The 17,855-nt window shown below is 38.2% G+C and overlaps 1 protein-coding gene and 1 long non-coding RNA gene across 3 annotated transcripts in view; both read right to left on the bottom strand.

Annotated features, from left to right (window-relative positions):
- The window catches only part of LOC149091824 (uncharacterized), a 151,611-nt gene that overhangs the window by 84,610 nt on the left and 49,146 nt on the right, over positions 1 to 17,855 (bottom strand). The gene's annotated exons all lie outside the window — the stretch shown is intronic.
- LOC108658784 (uncharacterized) lies at positions 1,234 to 7,381 on the bottom strand. Of its 2 annotated transcripts, none has more exons than XM_089258042.1 (2): positions 7,253 to 7,336; positions 1,234 to 1,545 (listed from the first exon to the last, which is right to left on the bottom strand). In XM_089258042.1, exon 2 carries the CDS (start codon positions 1,509 to 1,511, stop codon positions 1,302 to 1,304), a length of 210 nt encoding a protein of 69 aa, XP_089114168.1. In that variant the 5' UTR covers positions 1,512 to 1,545; positions 7,253 to 7,336; the 3' UTR covers positions 1,234 to 1,301. The 2 variants fall into 2 exon arrangements, 1 of the variants encoding a protein (XP_089114168.1); XR_016196513.1 differs by lacking the exon at positions 1,234 to 1,545 and adding an exon at positions 6,889 to 7,192 and having other exon boundaries at positions 7,253 to 7,381.

Below are 17,855 nucleotides of genomic sequence, written 5' to 3' on the forward strand. Positions count from 1 at the left end.
AATATCTATATGTATATATATATATACTCTATATATATGCTTACATATATTAGATTCATCGATTTACACGCTGCGTTTGTGCTTGTTCTCTCAGCTGCAGTTGCAGTCAGTTGGTGGTTTTTGATCCACAGCGGCTCAAGTCGAGTCTGCTCAATCCTTATGCTTGTAGTCGGACCACTCCCTTGCGGCTATCGTGCACACTCATAGACTGTCATGGGTAACTCATCAAGCACTGGTAGAGGCATACATTTCCAAGATATTATACAGACGACGACCAGTTTTCTTCACAGTAGCACATGCATTACGGAACTGTTCATTATCCATTAAGTGGATGCTACGCGGGTGCGAAATACGATCCACGAACGTTGTGCGATCACTGATAAACTGACTCAATTGGGGCGTGGTATTGGCGACCACCTGCGTCGTCATTTGCGTCAGTATAACAAATAATGCAATCACACTCATCGCCCCAATACATTTGTGGGCAGTCTCCATGGCGGAACGCGTTTCTTCTTTATTATCTGCGGGCCAACAGAGCCAAATAGCCAAACATTGCCTGGAACTAGAAATTTTGTTAACAGAGCCAAAATATCGAACACTTTTTGATTGTGAAGTCAAAACGATTGTTCATCTTCATCCGACGCATATTCGATTTCGACTTGTGTTTCGTCCTTTTCTTATGGTGATTTTTGGCCGCCAAAGTGCATCATCACTGCGATAAACTCGCCAAACAGAAAGCAGAGCTTCAACCATATCCGTATCAGTGCATCCTCCATGGACTCAGCACTCATGGTGGGTCCTTCTTCAATTTGGACCAGCGACAGCGACTCATGAGCCTCTCCAATGGCGCTACGCACAGCCCGCATTATGAATTTTTTTTTTTTTTTTTCGCTCTAATAAAAATTTCGATGATGAACGGCGAAATCTGGACCAAACGCTTTTAAACCTAATCCAAATTTAAGCTCAATACATTGTTCATTAACAGCCAAACGATTGTGAGAATACGAATATATATTTGTATATAGATGAGCGAGAGCAGCGCCGACTTGATCTAGTTTAAAAAACATTTAACAAAACACAAAAATCCATAAAATTCTATTATATTCCTTCTTGGTATCAACTACCCACGAAATCTCAACCAGGCTTGGTTAGCAATTTCTATTGCAATAGCCTATATTCCCATATAACAAGTAACCATATAACAAGGAAGTAACAAATAAATAAAACTCGCAATTTAGTTCTGAACGTCTTCTGCTTTATTGTATGTTGAGCAATTTCGTATAAATATGCCCAGTGAAAACCTATTTCATGCTCTTGGTAGTTTCGGCCTCTTTTGGAACGCAGCATCGCTGTCTTTCGTCATTGTTGCCCTTGCAGCGATCGGGCCAGCCGCACGGCACAAAGCCCGAAAATATACCAAACGGACAGGGTCCACATGATTGGTCAGGATAGGGGCCAACGTAGAAGGGATTCATGTACTCACTCTTGGGGGCACATTGCTTGCGAGGCATATTGCCGAGTATGTAGTAAGAGCTGGAATAGATTCTAGAAGTTATCGGTTAGTTCGATGTCAACTTTGGTATTTTCGTTTATTTTTTACTTACTTCAGTTTGGGCAAATTTAAAATGCCTAAAAGTAAAAGCTGTTCAGTTGGAGCTACATTAGTGTTCTGAACAAAAACTGATTTCTCAGCTCCTCCCAAGCAGCAGCTCAGCTGCAAAGCCAACTTGATGTTTGAATTTTGCTCCTTGAGGAGTGTCTAGAGCTAAAAAGGTTCAAGGTTCCGTGAATTTGACATTGGCATTGGGGGCTCAGTTTTGTTGTCGTTGGTAACTGCATAACCTCTGTTCGGCGGCATTTGGGTCTTCTCAGCTGCCGGGGAACAGCCGCCACAAGGTGCATTCGGTCCGGGACATGGGCCACACTCGGTATTCGGGCAATTGTTCTCGCATGTGCAGTCCGTGTCGCAGCAGGGCGGATTGGGCCCAATGTAACCAGGATTGAACATAATAACCATTGTGGCGGCGTTCCCTGAAATCCAAGCCAACCATTATCGATCAAAATCTTGCATACGTTAACGCATTTCAGACTTACCTTCAGAGATTATCGAAGCAGCTTTGTGCTATTGTTGGTTTTTGGGTTGTTGTATGTTGTGTTTCGTGTTGTGAGTGTGGAGTGAATAGATTTCCCATTCACTTGACATGGCTGAAAGTGTACTCAAATGACAGCGCACTCATGGCATACTAAAGTCAGATTTTAATAGCTGCACTGCAGACACATTGACCCAATCACAATAGCTCGATAAGCTTCTGGGACCTCATCTGCCTCTCTCTCTCTCGCTCTCTCTCTCTCTCTCTCGCTCTCTCTCTCTCCCTCCCTCTCTCTTTCTCTATTTCTGCTTTGCGGATGCCAACACAATGCGTATAATTATTTCATAATCGGGCAACACTTCATTTATGGTGACAAAAGCCTGCAGATGTGCAAAGCCACTCCCCGGCGGCAGATACTGACCAGCCAATAAATGGCATGAACCATCAAATTATTTAAGCTGAGACTCGAAATACCCTGCACTAGAGTGAGATGAGCGAAAAATAAAGCTGTGAGACAAATCTTTCTCTTATATAAAAATTTTACATATAAATATTCTAAAGAAATTAAGGGTAAACAATTTTATTTTATGTTTATCAACTAAAATTATAAGAGATTTCTTAAAATATTTTTATACCCTGAATCCATTGAAAATGGGAAATCAGGGTATAATGGTTTTGTTAAAAGTATGTAACAGGCAGAAGGAGGCGTGGCAGACCCCACAAAGTATATATATTCTTGATCAGGGCGACAAGCTGAGTCGATTTGGCCCTGTCCGTCTGTCTGTCCGTCCGTCCGTCCGTCCGTCCGTCCGTCCGTCCGTCCGTCCGTCCGTCCGTCCGTATGTATGAACGCGTCGATTTCAGAAGATATAAGAGCTAGAGACTTCAACTTTTTTTTTAAATGTCCGTATATATCACGCGGATATCGAGTTTATCACTAAAAAACGATAACTCATTCCGATACTTTTTTATCGATAAAAAACCTTATCGAAGATCACTTAAAAAATTATATCTCCTACATCTTTCAAGCTAGAGTCTCCAAATTTAAAATGTATATAAAGATATATTTTATACAATTTCGGTTTTTGTTAAAATTTACCCCCCACCCCTAAATCCACCCCCTCCACCTCATCTTTGTAAAAGTCGTATATCAAATACTAGAGACTTGTGATTTGGTATACACATACATTTTAACATTATGATTACGTTCTAAAATTTCATTACGATCGTACGTCTAGAAATTAAATTATTCAACAAATAAGTTGTCATATTGCCAACACTGCAGCGCAACCCAAGCGCAATCGCCTGTATATGTGAGTGTGTGTATATGCGTGTGTTTGTTTGTATGCGTGTGTGTGCGTGTGTTTGTTTGTATGCGTGTGTGTGTGTGTGTTTGCTAATTATTATTGAAATATCAGCTGCTTGTAGGGTTCAGGGGATCTCGTAGTCGAGCTGTCTCGACTAGAGCTTTCTTACTTGTTTTATATGTTCCTAATTTAAAATCAAATAAAATAAAATAAAATAAAATAAAATAAAATAAAAATAAAAATAAAAAAAGTATATTGAGTATAATATGATTCGATAATATTCTTGATATTTTTATACCCTGAACCCATTGAAAATGGGAAATCAGGGTATAATGGTTTTGTTAAAATGTATGTAACAGGCAGAATGAGGCGTGGCAGACCCCACAAAGTATATATATTCTTGATCAGGGCGACGAGCTGAGTCGATTTAGCCCTGTCCGTCTGTCTGTCCGTCCGTCCGTCCGTCCGTCCGTCCGTCCGTCCGTATGTTTGAACGCGTCGATTTCAGAAGATATAAGAGCTAGAGACTTCAACTTTTTTTTAAAATGTCCGTAAAAACAGCGCGCATATCGAGTTTTTCACTAAAAAACGATAACTCATTCCGATAGTTTTTTATCGATAAAAAACCTTATCGTAGATCACTTAAATAATTATATCTCTTACATCTTTCAAGCTAGAGTCTCCAAATTTAAAATGTATATTAAGATGTATTTTAGACAATTTCGGTTTTTGTTAAAATTTACCCCCCACCCTTAAATCCACCCCCTCACCCTCATCTCTGTAAAAGTCGTATATCAAATACTAGAGACTTGTGCTTCGGTATGCACATACATTTAAACATCATGATTACGTTCTGTAAGTTTCATTACGATCGTACGTCTAGAAATTAAATTATTCAACAAATAAGTTCTCATAATATTGCCAACACTGCAGCGCAACCCAAGCGCAATAGGTTATAAATTTATATCTCCTACATTTTTAGAGCTATAGTCTCCAAATTTTAAAAATATATTCCAATGCATTTTATACAATTTCGGTTTTTGTTATATTTTGGATACCGGCTCCAAATTCACCAGAATCCCCAGTGAAGGTCAGATTCTAGTATAGCTAATTGTGAATGATTTGATTTGATGTTTTCTTTTAAATGCCAAATATTCAATAGAATATGTAGATCATATGCTGAAAGTTTCATTAAATTCGGTTTAGTCAATCGACGTTAAAAAATAACAAAATGTTTGGCCAATTAACAAACGCACGTGCTGCAGCAACAGCAGTTTTCCAATACGTGTGCACACATACATTCAAACATCTTCTAGCACATTCTTTGAATCACATCAGCAGTTAGTTTCGTTTAGTTCTGCTAGATGGCGTTGCATCAGTGAATCTATTTCAGCTTTGACATTGCAAATGAGAACAGAGGAGTGGCGTCATGGTAGAGGGCGCGGCGCTCGATCGCGAGGTCCCCGGTTCAAATCCTGCTGGGCGTATTGTAGTTTTCTTTTAATTGCTTCAAAACTTTTATATATTTGTGATTAAATTTCTCTTATATTTTTTCAAAAATCGAAATTGAAATTTTAACATTTTTATTAGTTTGGTTGTTCTTGCACAAGCGCGGCGCTTGATCACAAGGTCTCGGGCTCAAACCCGGAGCGTGTCGGAATTATCTCTTTTAATTGTTTCAAAATTTTTATTTATTTAATTAAATGAGTTTTCTATTTAATTTATATTTTTAAATACATCGAAATTGAAATTTGAACCATACTAAATGTGCTTTTCTATTATTTTGGTTCAGGGTAGTATCTAGTCGAGCACTCTCGACTAGAGTTTTCTTACTTGTTTATTTTGATATTAATAGAAAATTTATAATATAAAAATTATGAAAAATAGATGTTATTTCTAATTAATTTTCCAACCTAAATAAATATTACAAAAAAAAAAAAAAAAAATAAATAAAAAATCAAAACTTAAAATTAAAAGAAAGTAAACAAAAATTTATTATTTTATTTTTCATTAGCTTTCATAAAAAAAGACATGCCAGCAATCATGACTATATTAGATCACAGCTTGTTTAATGGCCAACTGGATATACCCCACCGCACTCAAAACATGTACTCAGAGCAATTGCCAAATGTCAGAGCTTAAGTTCTGGTGATAAATGCATTTATATGTGTTTATATGTATATCAATTTTGAATACGAAATATGCCCCATGCCAATGCTATCTGGAGGGTATAGCAACAATAGCAACAACATGCATACTGTAAATTTTAAGTTGAAATTAATGAATAATTAAGCTGCATTGGGGAGCCATTCGAACCGTTGTTCGAAAGCGGAAATGCAACATTTGCATAACTAACACAATGAACTACATACGCAACGCAGTGGCATGAATCTGCTGTTGGCCCATATGAGTGCGCTCATCTAGACATGCCATCAATTGCTGCTCTATGCACGTATACATATATATGTATATATTGTGGCATTAGATATGCAAATTTCAATACTTTCACAAACATAATTGGTGTATAACGGCAGTTGCCTTTGTCAATTAATCAATCAATCAAGTCAGCCCAATGAGCAACGCTCCAGTATGCGGTGCGGAAGCAACTTGTCCGCTGGAGTGTTTGTCCGCCCGCAAGAGTGCACCTTGCAGCATGTTAATCATGTCATCATCAGCTCTGATCGCTCACAAAGTTCAAAAACAAAAAAACAGCAGACATCAAACGTTAAGCAGCGCTTGCTGCTGCTGCCGCTGCTGCTTTTGCTGCTGCCTTTGCTGCTTCTGCCTCGCGTCAAAGTCGTGTGCGTTCTCTGTGTAATTCATATTCGAAGCGCGTTGCGACACAGCACGCTGCGGCTAGCACGGCTGGTGCGGGGCAAGCGACGCACTCTGGCGTAGGCGTCTGGCTGCTCCCCCTCGGCTTGCCCCCGCCCCTCACTTGACACTTTGTGCAACCGAACGCACTGCTTTTAAGTGGCGGCCACTGGGCAGCGTGTGCCCCATTGTGCGGCACGTTGTGGGGCGCAGCTCGGCTTACTTTATGTGTGCTGAGTGTGCTGGTGCGTTGGTCTGCCTCTGCCTGTGTGTGTGTATGTTGGTGTGTGACTGTGTGTGACTGCTTTGGCGATAGTTCGCTGCGGCTAAAGTGGCAATTCTGATCCGCTGTGTCGCTTTGACGCTTTGTCTTCTTAGCGCGCTTACTAAATCTATACACAGCAATATGCACTGAAAGAAATCGGCAGAGTTAAATATTGTAAGAATAAAAAAAAAACAAGTTGAGAAAAAAACATTTTTACAATTCATAATAAAACAAAATTTGAAAACATGAAGCACAGAGTAGACACTGGATTCTTATTAGCTTATATGTAAATCTATATATACATAAATATATATAATCTTCGCGGTGTTAATAATATATGATTATTTTAGAAGAATTGTCGAGCAAATGCCATGGCATGCCATATGTGTCATGTAAAAAAAACCGACTCAAATAAATTGCCACTGAATGTCTTCGGCTTTATTATGTACGTGTTTGGTAATTTCGAATAAATTTGCCCATTGAAGCCCTATTTCACGCTCTTCGTAGACGCGGCCTCTTTCGTAACGCAGCATCGGTTTCTTTCAGCCATGCCCTTGCAGCGATCGGGCCAGCCGCATGGCACAAATCCTGAAAATTCACCATACGGACATGATCCGCATGATTTGTCAGGATATGGGCCAATGTAGAAGGGATTGACTTCTTCATTCTTGGAAGGACACCACTTAAGAACCATCTTGTCGAGTCTGAAATAATTTCTAAAAACCAGTTTTTATTTGCATTTGATTTTGCTGCTTTTGGTTTTTTTTTTAACTTACATCGAATTAGGCAAATTTACAAGTCCTAAAACTAAAAGCTGTTCAGTTGGAGCTACATGGGCATTATGAAGAGAACTTGTTTTCTCAGCTCCTCCAAAGTCTGAGCTCAGCTGCAAAGCCAGCTCGATGCTCAAATTAAAATATTGACACTCTGCTCTTTGTGGAGTTGTTACATCCAAGGGGGATGAGATTTTAGCTTTCGCTCAGGTATGTTATCGCTTTATCAATTGACATGGCACAATATATATACAATATATGTATATTAATAATATGAATAAAAATCGTACTTAAGCCGCTTAAGAACTAAGAACTGGCAATTGAGGTTTTCGAATTGAATTAATAATATTATTCATTGTTAATCAATCATACCAGCTCGTATTTGGACGATGAATTTCCATTTTTAGCATATAGAACTTAGATTGGTGACGCACGCCTCGCCAATTAACAAATGCTTTGATAGTTATACAGAAATATATAAAGTTACATATACATATACTTATATAGATACATGTAATTATTGCTAAGAACTGTTTTTTTTAGCTACACTTGGCGACAACATAAACAAGCTCGAAGAAGAAACTGATAAAGAGAAGCAAGAAACCAATCGACTTTGTCTATAGCACATCCGTTTGTGGGTCTCATGCCTATGCTTTCTTTCTATCTCTTTCTTTTTCTTGTTTTTCAATAATTCCAGCTCTTGTTATAGTGTAGTTTGTGTAGTTCCTGGGTGCAACGGTCTGGCCACGCGCAGCGGCCACTTGTCTGGTCGTAACTGTTTGAAATATGTTGTGGAGAAATGACAAAGTGACCGGAAGATGATACTGTACTAAAACAAACGCACACACACATACACAGACATATAGACACACTCATAGCTAACTCGTGGGGCGGCCCATGTTCATGTTTGTCTAGGAAATGACCGAGGCGCAGCTATGTCCAAACTGGAACCGAACAGTGGGACAACTGGACAATGTTTTATATGCTGAGCGCTTCGCGTTTTCTATTTGCGTTTCTTTTCATTACTATTTTTTTTTTTCTACTTTTTTCACCATTTATTTACAAATGAACAATATTTATGGCCTCGTTCTGAACCCTAACTACGTTTCGAAGAGCTCTAAGCTGGTTGCTTCCGTTCTGGTATATGGCAACTATTTCCCTTTTTTTTTTTCAATTTCGATTCATAATTTTGTGGTTTAATTTTAGGAATATGAAGATTTTAAAAGATTTTTATTATTCAATCTTTATAAAACTTATGATAATTTACCTGCGATTATGTGTTGCCAATAAATAAACTATAAATAAGAACTTATTATGCACAGTGCGTCTACATACCAACTGAGGTGCGATTAATAAAATATCAATTTTATAGACAGGTTGAGTTTATAAATCTTCAGTAAAACGATAAAGATCTTATTTTTATGTGCTTGAAGTTGCTTATTGGAATTATGATTTATAGCTGTCTGTATCTGTATCTGTATCTGTATCTGTATCTGTATCTGTATCTGTATCTGTATCTGTATCTGTATCTGTATCTGTATCTGTATCTGTATCTGTATCTGTATCTGTATCTGTATCTGTATCTGTATCTGTATCTGTATCTGTATCTGTATCTGTATCTGTATCTGTATCTGTATCTGTATCTGTATCTGTATCTGTATCTGTATCTGTATCTGTATCTGTATCTGTATCTGTATCTGTATCTGTATCTGTATCTGTATCTGTATCTGTATCTGTATCTGTATCTGTATCTGTATCTGTATCTGTATCTGTATCTGTATCTGTATCTGTATCTGTATCTGTATCTGTATCTGTATCTGTATCTGTATCTGTATCTGTATCTGTATCTGTATCTGTATCTGTATCTGTATCTGTATCTGTATCTGTATTTCTATATATATTTTATTTTTGACTACTTTTAATCTTCATGTATAAACAAGCTTTTAGAGTTCTGATTAGATTCAAGAGTCTTTGATGCCTTAAGTAAGCGCAATTTGTATCCAGGCAGCAGCTCAACTATTTGAAAACTCGACCATAATTAGAGTTGTCGTGGGAACAATTTATTACGGCCATCAAACTGGGAGCACTAAATGCCGGCACTTAGCCGATCATAACTTAGGCCATGATAAATCGAACAGGAATCGCCCGCAGAGGCGGCACAAATCGTATGCAAAAGTAAAACAAAACCAAAAAATAAAAACAACTGTGGCTGGAGTGGCTGGAGAGAAGGAGGCGCAATTCAGGTTCTGGAGGCAGCGTGGCAGCTGGCATTGAATGAATTGGTCGGCCGTTGTCTTAGCAATCAGCGCTACCGGGCATGGAAAGTTAACGCACAAGCACCCAAAAACCGGATTCGGTTTCCAATTGACGCTGCGGCACTTGGCGCGTTCTTTGCCAGGATGAACTGCGGCGGATGTTAGCTGTAGGAAGGGGGCGGCGCCAAAGGAGGGGCTCAGCCTCTAAGCGCCTTGCTGCATTGCCTGACTGTCGTCTGTTGTCTGTGCCAGCGCCAGTGTGTGGAGCGCATTCAAGTTGAAATTGCGGCAATTGCGTGTCGACCACAATCTTAACCAGCAGAGGCAGCACCCGGCCAAAAGTTCTAACTGACTTGGGCTGCTGCTGCCTGCCCCATCCCTCGTCCCTCGCCCCTCGCCCCTCGTTTCTGTCGTCCGTCTGGCTGTCTGTTTCCTTTTGTTTTAATGAATAAGTTGGAACACCTGCTCGTTGGTTGGTCGTTGAGCTCTTCTCCCTTCGTGCTGTCTGTCGCTTGGACATGTTGCTCAAGTATGTATGTGTTCTATCTTGCTGTCAAGCCGGGCTCCCTTCTCCCATTGTTAATACGCTACATATGTTGTGCGGCATGTGAGTTTTGAGCAAGTTGCTCGACAACAAAACTGTCTGCTGTCAGTGCATCAGTTATTGTCAGTGTACTTTCAGCAACCAGCAAAGTTTTTAGTCTGTATTTATTGTGAATGTCGCGAAATTTCTCAGCAAAATTTATGTTGCTTAAATAATACTTGATGAAATTCTGAAAGTGTGTGTTTGCTTTACAAGCAGTATTAAAAGTACTCAACTGAAGAAGGTCATAAAGATCGGGAACATTACATATGCATGTATAAATATAAATATGTTGAATATTTCTTTAAACACTAAATTACTTTTGTGTAAAATTTTCACTTGATTATAATTAATAGTAATATGATTGCCAAGATTATATCATTATATAATATATAAATATATATATATAATATATATATATATATATATATATATATATATATATATATATATATATATATATATATATATATATATATATATATATATATATATATATATATATATATATATAAAGATATCACAAACAAATTTATCGAAAATTTTGAGTTTATTGCTTTAAAAAATATACAAAATATATAAAATATATTATATATTTAAAAAATATAAAAATTACTAACAGTTATTCAGTAAACTTACATAATAATATGATAAAATTTATTTCATTATCCAATCTATCGTAAAGCTCTTGCACTCATTTAAAGAAAATAAATAAATAAAAATAAATAAATCAATAAATTACAATAGAAAATTTATTTGATCTGAAACCGACTTACAGTCAATTCCAAATAAAATTATCGTTAGTTTGACCATTTATTAATAATTTGCTTTTGATTCTTTGTTCTGATATTTATGAAAAATCATTGAAGCGACGTTGCTTTGCCTTTCTGTAATTGGATTTCTTTCTATATAAATTTCATATTTTTATTGCCACGCGATATGTCTAATAAGTTTGTCAGCTTTGTCCGCACTTGATGCTTTAATTATAAAGTTGTTTTGCGTTGGCCGCGCCAAGCGAGTAGGAGAGCTCGTAGTAGCCGGCAAAGTCAATAAATAACCTGTTCAAATGTCGTTAAGCGTAAATCTGTGATACTACAGAGACAGCAGCAAGCAGCTACTCAAGACGTATAATTTTCATTCATTAAGCGGTGCCACACCTGGGTGCCACCACCCGCCCCGCACCCCTTTTCACTTGTGCATGGCCTGGCTCTGGTCTGGCCCTGACACTGACACTGAAACCGGCTGTTGGCCGATGCAAGTAGCCGCATTAAAAAGCTCTTTTGGCCACTTGGCTGCCTGCCCTATCGTCCAGCCCATCGGCAGACGCCGAGGAGAGCCCTCGATATGCTCAATTGTCTGTAACAATGCAGAACGAGGCTGAGGGCTCGCAAGGAATACGTCAAGACACGTTTTCAGTTCCCGCGATAGCGCAAAAAGCACGCACATATGCGCGAAACAAGCAAGACGAAAGAGTGAAGCCAGGAATAACAGAGTGAAGCTAATAATGGGCTTGGTGAAGACTCGATGCTCTCTTTTGGACAGCTTATTGATAAAGTGTTGGAAGAGGAGTTAGAGGTAGAGAGTATAAGTATCAGATGAGTAAGAGATTAAGAGAAAATCTTGAAAGTTCCTCGTTTTTTGCATTGACTGCCATGATCATATGATATGGTACTCTATAAATAACCTTCTCCGAGAACGTATATAATCTCTACTTCATACAAGAGCTCATCACAAGGCTTCAATGTGACATTGCCTAACCCCAGTGATCTTAAGCTGAACTGCTTCAAACACTGCCATCCCAGCCACAATAGCTTTCTGAAAACTCCACTATATCAGCAAACAGCTCTGTTATATTACAATTTCATATACTACTGTTCTCATTTGATCTCCGTCAGCTTTCCCCCCTCTCACTCTCTCTTTTCTCGCTCTGCTGCCTCACATAGCTGATACGTTCACCGGAAAGAGTATACAAACATCAGCTGCCGGCAAATTGAATTGTGAGTCGAATGTGCGGTTTTCATCAGTCTGCAAATAAATGAAAGGACTTAAGGACTCGACGTAACATCGATTTACGCATTCGATTACGAGACGAAAGTCTCTGAGTGCACTTTGAGCCGGCTCACAGTAAAAGGCCAAAAGCCATTGCAAATAATTACAGAGCAGCAGCAACAGCAGCAGGTGGAATGGTGATAATGATGATAATGATAATGATGATGTCGCAAGACAATTAAATTGGTGTGTGGCAAAATTTAATGTCGGAAAATCAAAGCAATTTCATTTAGGACTTTCTCTCTCTTGCGCGCTCTCTCTCTCTCTCCCTCTCTATCTTTCTCTTTCTGTCTCTCTCGCCCTGAACAATTATAAAGCACGACATTGCACTCTTCCTGCTGGTAAAAGTATAAACTGCTCGTTGTCATCCCATTGTCAACTCAGCTCGTTGCAAGTTTTGCGGCAAATAATTTTCTTTTCGTCTTTTTTTTCCTTTTTGGCTTTGCTGTTGCGTTGCACTTGCTCAATTTCTTTTTGCTCTGCTTGCTGCTGCAGACATTTTTAATAAGTTGCATGGCAGCCGTCGCACGTCGCAGCAGCAACAAAAGCAAACATTGCAGCTGCCAAGTTGAAAATGAAATTCGTGGCACGAATAGATTTCCAAACATATGAGCAGAGAAGAGGAAACAGACATAAGGACAGCGAGACAGACGGTCGGACGGCTGGCTGGCCGGCACGTCGACTATGACAGAAATTCGAAAATGAAGCAATTTACTTGTATATTTGATACTGTCAGCCATGGACAGTTGTCATACACTCGAGTTGCATGGGAACAGCAACTGCAACTGGTCAGCAGCCAGCCGACAGCTTATTAAGTGCCTGTCCCACCCCTCTCACACTGGCCTCTTCGCTTCCTCAGCTCATAATTAGCAGTGCATATCTGAGCACATTTTATGAATTACTTTCGTAATTGGTTTTTTCTTCGACTGCAGCTAAAAAGAGTTGTTGAATTTAGCTGTTCTTTGATGTTGAAAACTTGAAGCGACTAGATTAAGTGTTTAGAGGGTGAAACAAAAAAAATCTGTGTGAGATAGTTTTATACAATATAATTGAAACAAACTTATGTGAGGCATGAAATCTTTTAATTATTGTTTTATATCACAGTTGCTAGGAGTTTCTCAAGATTTTTATATACAATTTTTTTTATATTTCTATGTTTTAATTAACTTTATTTTTCGTTTATTTACAGATATATATTTTTTATTTACGTATATATTTCTCTTTAATATACTTAATTTTTTTTTTACATAATTAAAATTTTTATTTTTATTTAATAAATCAATAAATATGTTTTGCTTATTTTATGTACAATAAATTTATAATCATTTTAAAACTTTGTTAATTCTTCGATATACTTAAGTCCATAATATATTATTTCAAAGAATTAAATCTAAGGGAATTTTTAAGCCTTCTTCCTCTTCACTTTTATAAATCTGTAAAAGCTGAACACATTTAATTAAATATTTTTGTTTATCTTTTAAAATGGATTTAGATTCAATTTTCTTTTTTTGCTTGCATAAAGAATTCTTTTTGGCAATTTCCATTGGATCAGTAAATTTTGCAGATAATTCTCATTTTGGCTCATCTTGTTGCTTAGTTACGTCGGCTACATCGCTTTCATAAGCAATTAAGCTTGCTTTAAGGTCTTGGGCGTGTTTGTCTTAGAACATTTAAAGTGCTTAGTGCCTCTGAGCTCTCGCATGTGCTAACGGCAATTACTTTGGCAAGCAAAAACCCTTCCAATTAACGCCCCGAGGCTCGCATATACATATGCATAATGGGGAGGGATATGGAAACCATCTTGAGCAGTTTAACGCTTGCAATGGCGCTAAAGCACAAGAAACCTATAAAGAAAATACCAAAAACTACAGGCAAAGTGGCAGCGTCCCGCCCTCTGCCAGCAGCCTCCACGATCCCTGGTAAACCCACCGAAATGGGGGCTCCCCATGGAACGGGAGTTGAGCCTAGGCGGCAATATGGCTGCCAGCTGGCGTAATGGCGTTGCCTAAAAGATGGCACAAATAATGAAAGCAGCGCGCTAATACTACGTGCAAAATGGTTTTCGGTATTCGCTTCGCTTTCCACTGCTGCACATTCACGTTGCGTATACGTAACGTTGTCAACCGACGGCAGCTCGACGGGAGCTCAGCTTATGCAATGCAATTTCCATTTACATAAATTCGCGCGCCTGTGTGCGTGGCTATGTGCGTGTGCGTGTGTGTGTGTCTGTGTATCTGTGTGTGAAAAAGCAAACCTACTAGAAAACTTTTACCTTGTTGTCTTCTATGTCAATTTGCAGGTAAAATTACCTTTTTGTTAATAGTTGCGGACGCGTGGGAGGCAAACATTAAAAGTAATACAAATGTTGCCTAAACGAGGCGCGACAACAACAACAACAACGCCAACAACAACATCAACAACAACAGCAGCAGCGGCAGCACACAAGCACTTACATTAAAACAACGGTAAATGCTTATTTAACTAATTTTGCAACATGTATGCAAATATTTAGAATGCAACAGCTGCATAAGTGCGAGGTGCGATCCTGAAGTTGCTTTTTGAAAAAAATAATCGAAAACTCTCAGGTCAGATTTAATATTTTTGGGAATTAACTTGTATTATATATTTTTGTAGCAAACTTTGAATATAAAATATACCCAAAAGTATTTAATTTTTATAAAAATATTAATTATATTTTCGCTTAGTTTTACTTTGGCTTCCCTTAAAATAAATTATGGATGAGATTTACCTATAGTCAGTTATTATTCAAAATTTAATTTTTTTTTAATTTATATTTTAAAGTATATTTTACTGATGTATATAATTATTCTTATCTATTATCTTAACAATTTCTGTACAACTTTTCAAACACCATTCGCAGACAGGCAGATAAATAGTCACCCATGAAGACTGTTAAGAAGTACTTTAGGTTTTTAGCAACACATATGTCTGCATGTATGTGCATGCATGTACATACATACTTACATGCATGTTTGTTGTTGCTTTCGTGCGTCGCCGCCAATTCAGCGCCTGCTCCCATCATTTCTGAGAGACTCAAAGCCGCGAGTCGGCTGCAAATTAATGCTGCTTGCTTAACTGTCAAATGAACCCACAGATTCAAAACTATTCCACTCCACTCATTCAGGTAAATGGCAAGGCAGAGGCGCCGGAACTCGCGGCTGGGCCATTGCGCGCCTTGATTTCTCTCACCCAATTTGGAGCTGATTAACACGCATTATCCGCTTTGCTCTGCCGTCTAATTAGCATTGTTTGCCTCTCTTGCCGCGTTTCAAGGGCACTTGATGTGTGCAGCCTGGCAGAGCACACAAACACTGCAGTCTCAAATGGCGTGAAATATCGCACTTGAATAAATAACAAAAGGACCGAAAAGTATGTACACACTGTCCGCCTGAGCATGTGATCCAATTAATTAATACTGGAAGCGACAAAGTGAAATATTTTCGACCAAAGCCGGAGCAACGCAGCCAGGACGAACTGCGAGTGAGCTAAAGTGAAGGAAACAAGGATGTGACGTATTCAGATGCATGGAATAAGCTTAAGAATCAGCCGTTGAGATAGGATAAGAACTATGGTATGAAACAGAAATATAGAAGGAATCAATTTTGTTTGGATAAAAATATTTTTGATTATTTATTTTATTAATTAATCTTATTTATTTATTTAATATTGGATATATAAACAGATTGAAAGATATATATTTTTAAATTTATACTTAAACTGCTTTAATTAAATCTACACTCATTCTCAAACATAATATTTGAATCTGATTATTTTAATAATTAGAAATTGAGCTGTTTAAAAAATAGATGTGTTTATTATTAAATACCCAAAAAAAAATTTATTAACATAAATATAAATTAAATATAATATAAACTTAATACAGCCCTAAAGCACTGTACATATTTAATTAAAAAAATATTTTATAATTATTAAGTGCCTAAACAAAATTTAATTAAAATATTCAATCAAACATTTAAATAGACTTTCTTCTATACTGGTACGCATCCTATATTTTCTACAATATATTTTCTACCATTACTATTGATTTCTATATGCCCAAGTTTTCCAATACTTCAATATTTATGTAATCGTAGGGCAATGAAATTAATGTGACACTTAAGCAGTATTCATGGGGGCTGCGTAAATTTATTTAAGGATATGCCCGATGCACAGTTGGTACCACGCTGCGTATGCGCCATGTCGTTTCTTTGTAAATAAGTGAAGCTTATTAAATGCCTTCACTTGACACATTTAATTAACAGACACGAACAACTTATAATTGCTACCAAGAGATAGAGTGCGAGAGAGGGAGGGAGAAAGAGTGAGAGAGAGACACGCACACACGCACATCTGTGTCTGCTGCAACAAGGTAATTGTTTTCACTGGATATCTCCAAACCGAAGTGAGCTGAACTGAACTGACTGTCTGACTGACTGTGTGACTGACCAATCTTGCTTGCTGGCTCGGTCCGGTCAACGCGTGCGAAAGTAAATATTCAACAGCCACTCGTATTAATTGCAAGAACACGCACGGCGCTGACTGCGAGAAACTGATTTAATTTTCAGCATTTTCCCCGGTAACAACTGGGTGAATGTTGAAGCAAGTGAGAAGTAGAAGTTTATCTAATATTTTTTAATATAGATCCAGATCCTAACTATCGAGTCGAGTTCCTATATGTAGCTTACATATGTAGTTTATTTACTAAACCATTCATTTCCTCACTCTTTCTCTCTTCTCATTGCGTTCATTATGAATCAATTTATTTTTAGCTGTCTCATTAGTTCAGCTATGTCTTGGCCTAGTCATTGCTCTTCATTTATATTTTAAAGTCAATTAAATAGCGCTTGCACTCACTAATCAACGCCTGCTATTTATGGCCACTTCTCGTGCTGGGCTGGCTCTGGCCGCAAGGCTAAGTCTGCAGCCACTTTTCTGGGTCAAGGCTGCTGCAACAGAGGCGAGAATGCTCTGAAACTACAAAAGGCAGATAGAAAGAGATAGAAATGAGGCTAAGCCGGCCCAGCTGTGAGGCTTGCCAAAAAAGAAAAAGCCAAATGAAACTATGTATAATACTCTGAAGCGTGAGCTGGACTGTTCGCTTCGCATATGAGCATTAGGGATAGCCCCTCATAAATGAAGGCAAATAATATATTTATTAAAAATAGTTTGCTTCGTGCTTCACTGCACTTTACGGCCAAGCACTCGGTCATTATTATTTATTGTTGGACAACATAAACACACCAAGGCACACAGACTCATGCAGACACTCACACACAAATGTATACACACACACATACTAAAGAGTCAGAGAGTATGACGCACTCAGACTTGAAGTCAGACGCAGATTTATACTCAACCTCAGCATCAGACTCATTCTCAGACTCAGACGCATTCATATAATCAAACTTATACTCAGACTCATTCACTGAGTAATATCAGACTCAGAGTCAGTCTCAGCTCCAGAATCATAGTCACAGCCACACTCACACACACACACACTCACACTGCCTTCGACTCTCATTTGACTTGAGCATAGACCAACAATATTCGCTGCATACTTTTGGGCGTTCTTGATTCGAAGCGCCAAGAGTTCCTTGAATTTAATTAAAGAAAACGAAGCTCTGCATATTGGTTTAAGTAATAATTTCGACTGAATGCTTGGACCAACGTGGCAATTACACAATCGACGGGGCCGAGC

The sequence above is a fragment of the Drosophila navojoa genome, chromosome 3, assembly GCF_054131105.1.
Source record: "Drosophila navojoa isolate 15081-1374.11 chromosome 3, UAZ_NAV_1.0, whole genome shotgun sequence".
Taxonomy (NCBI): domain Eukaryota; kingdom Metazoa; phylum Arthropoda; class Insecta; order Diptera; family Drosophilidae; genus Drosophila; species Drosophila navojoa.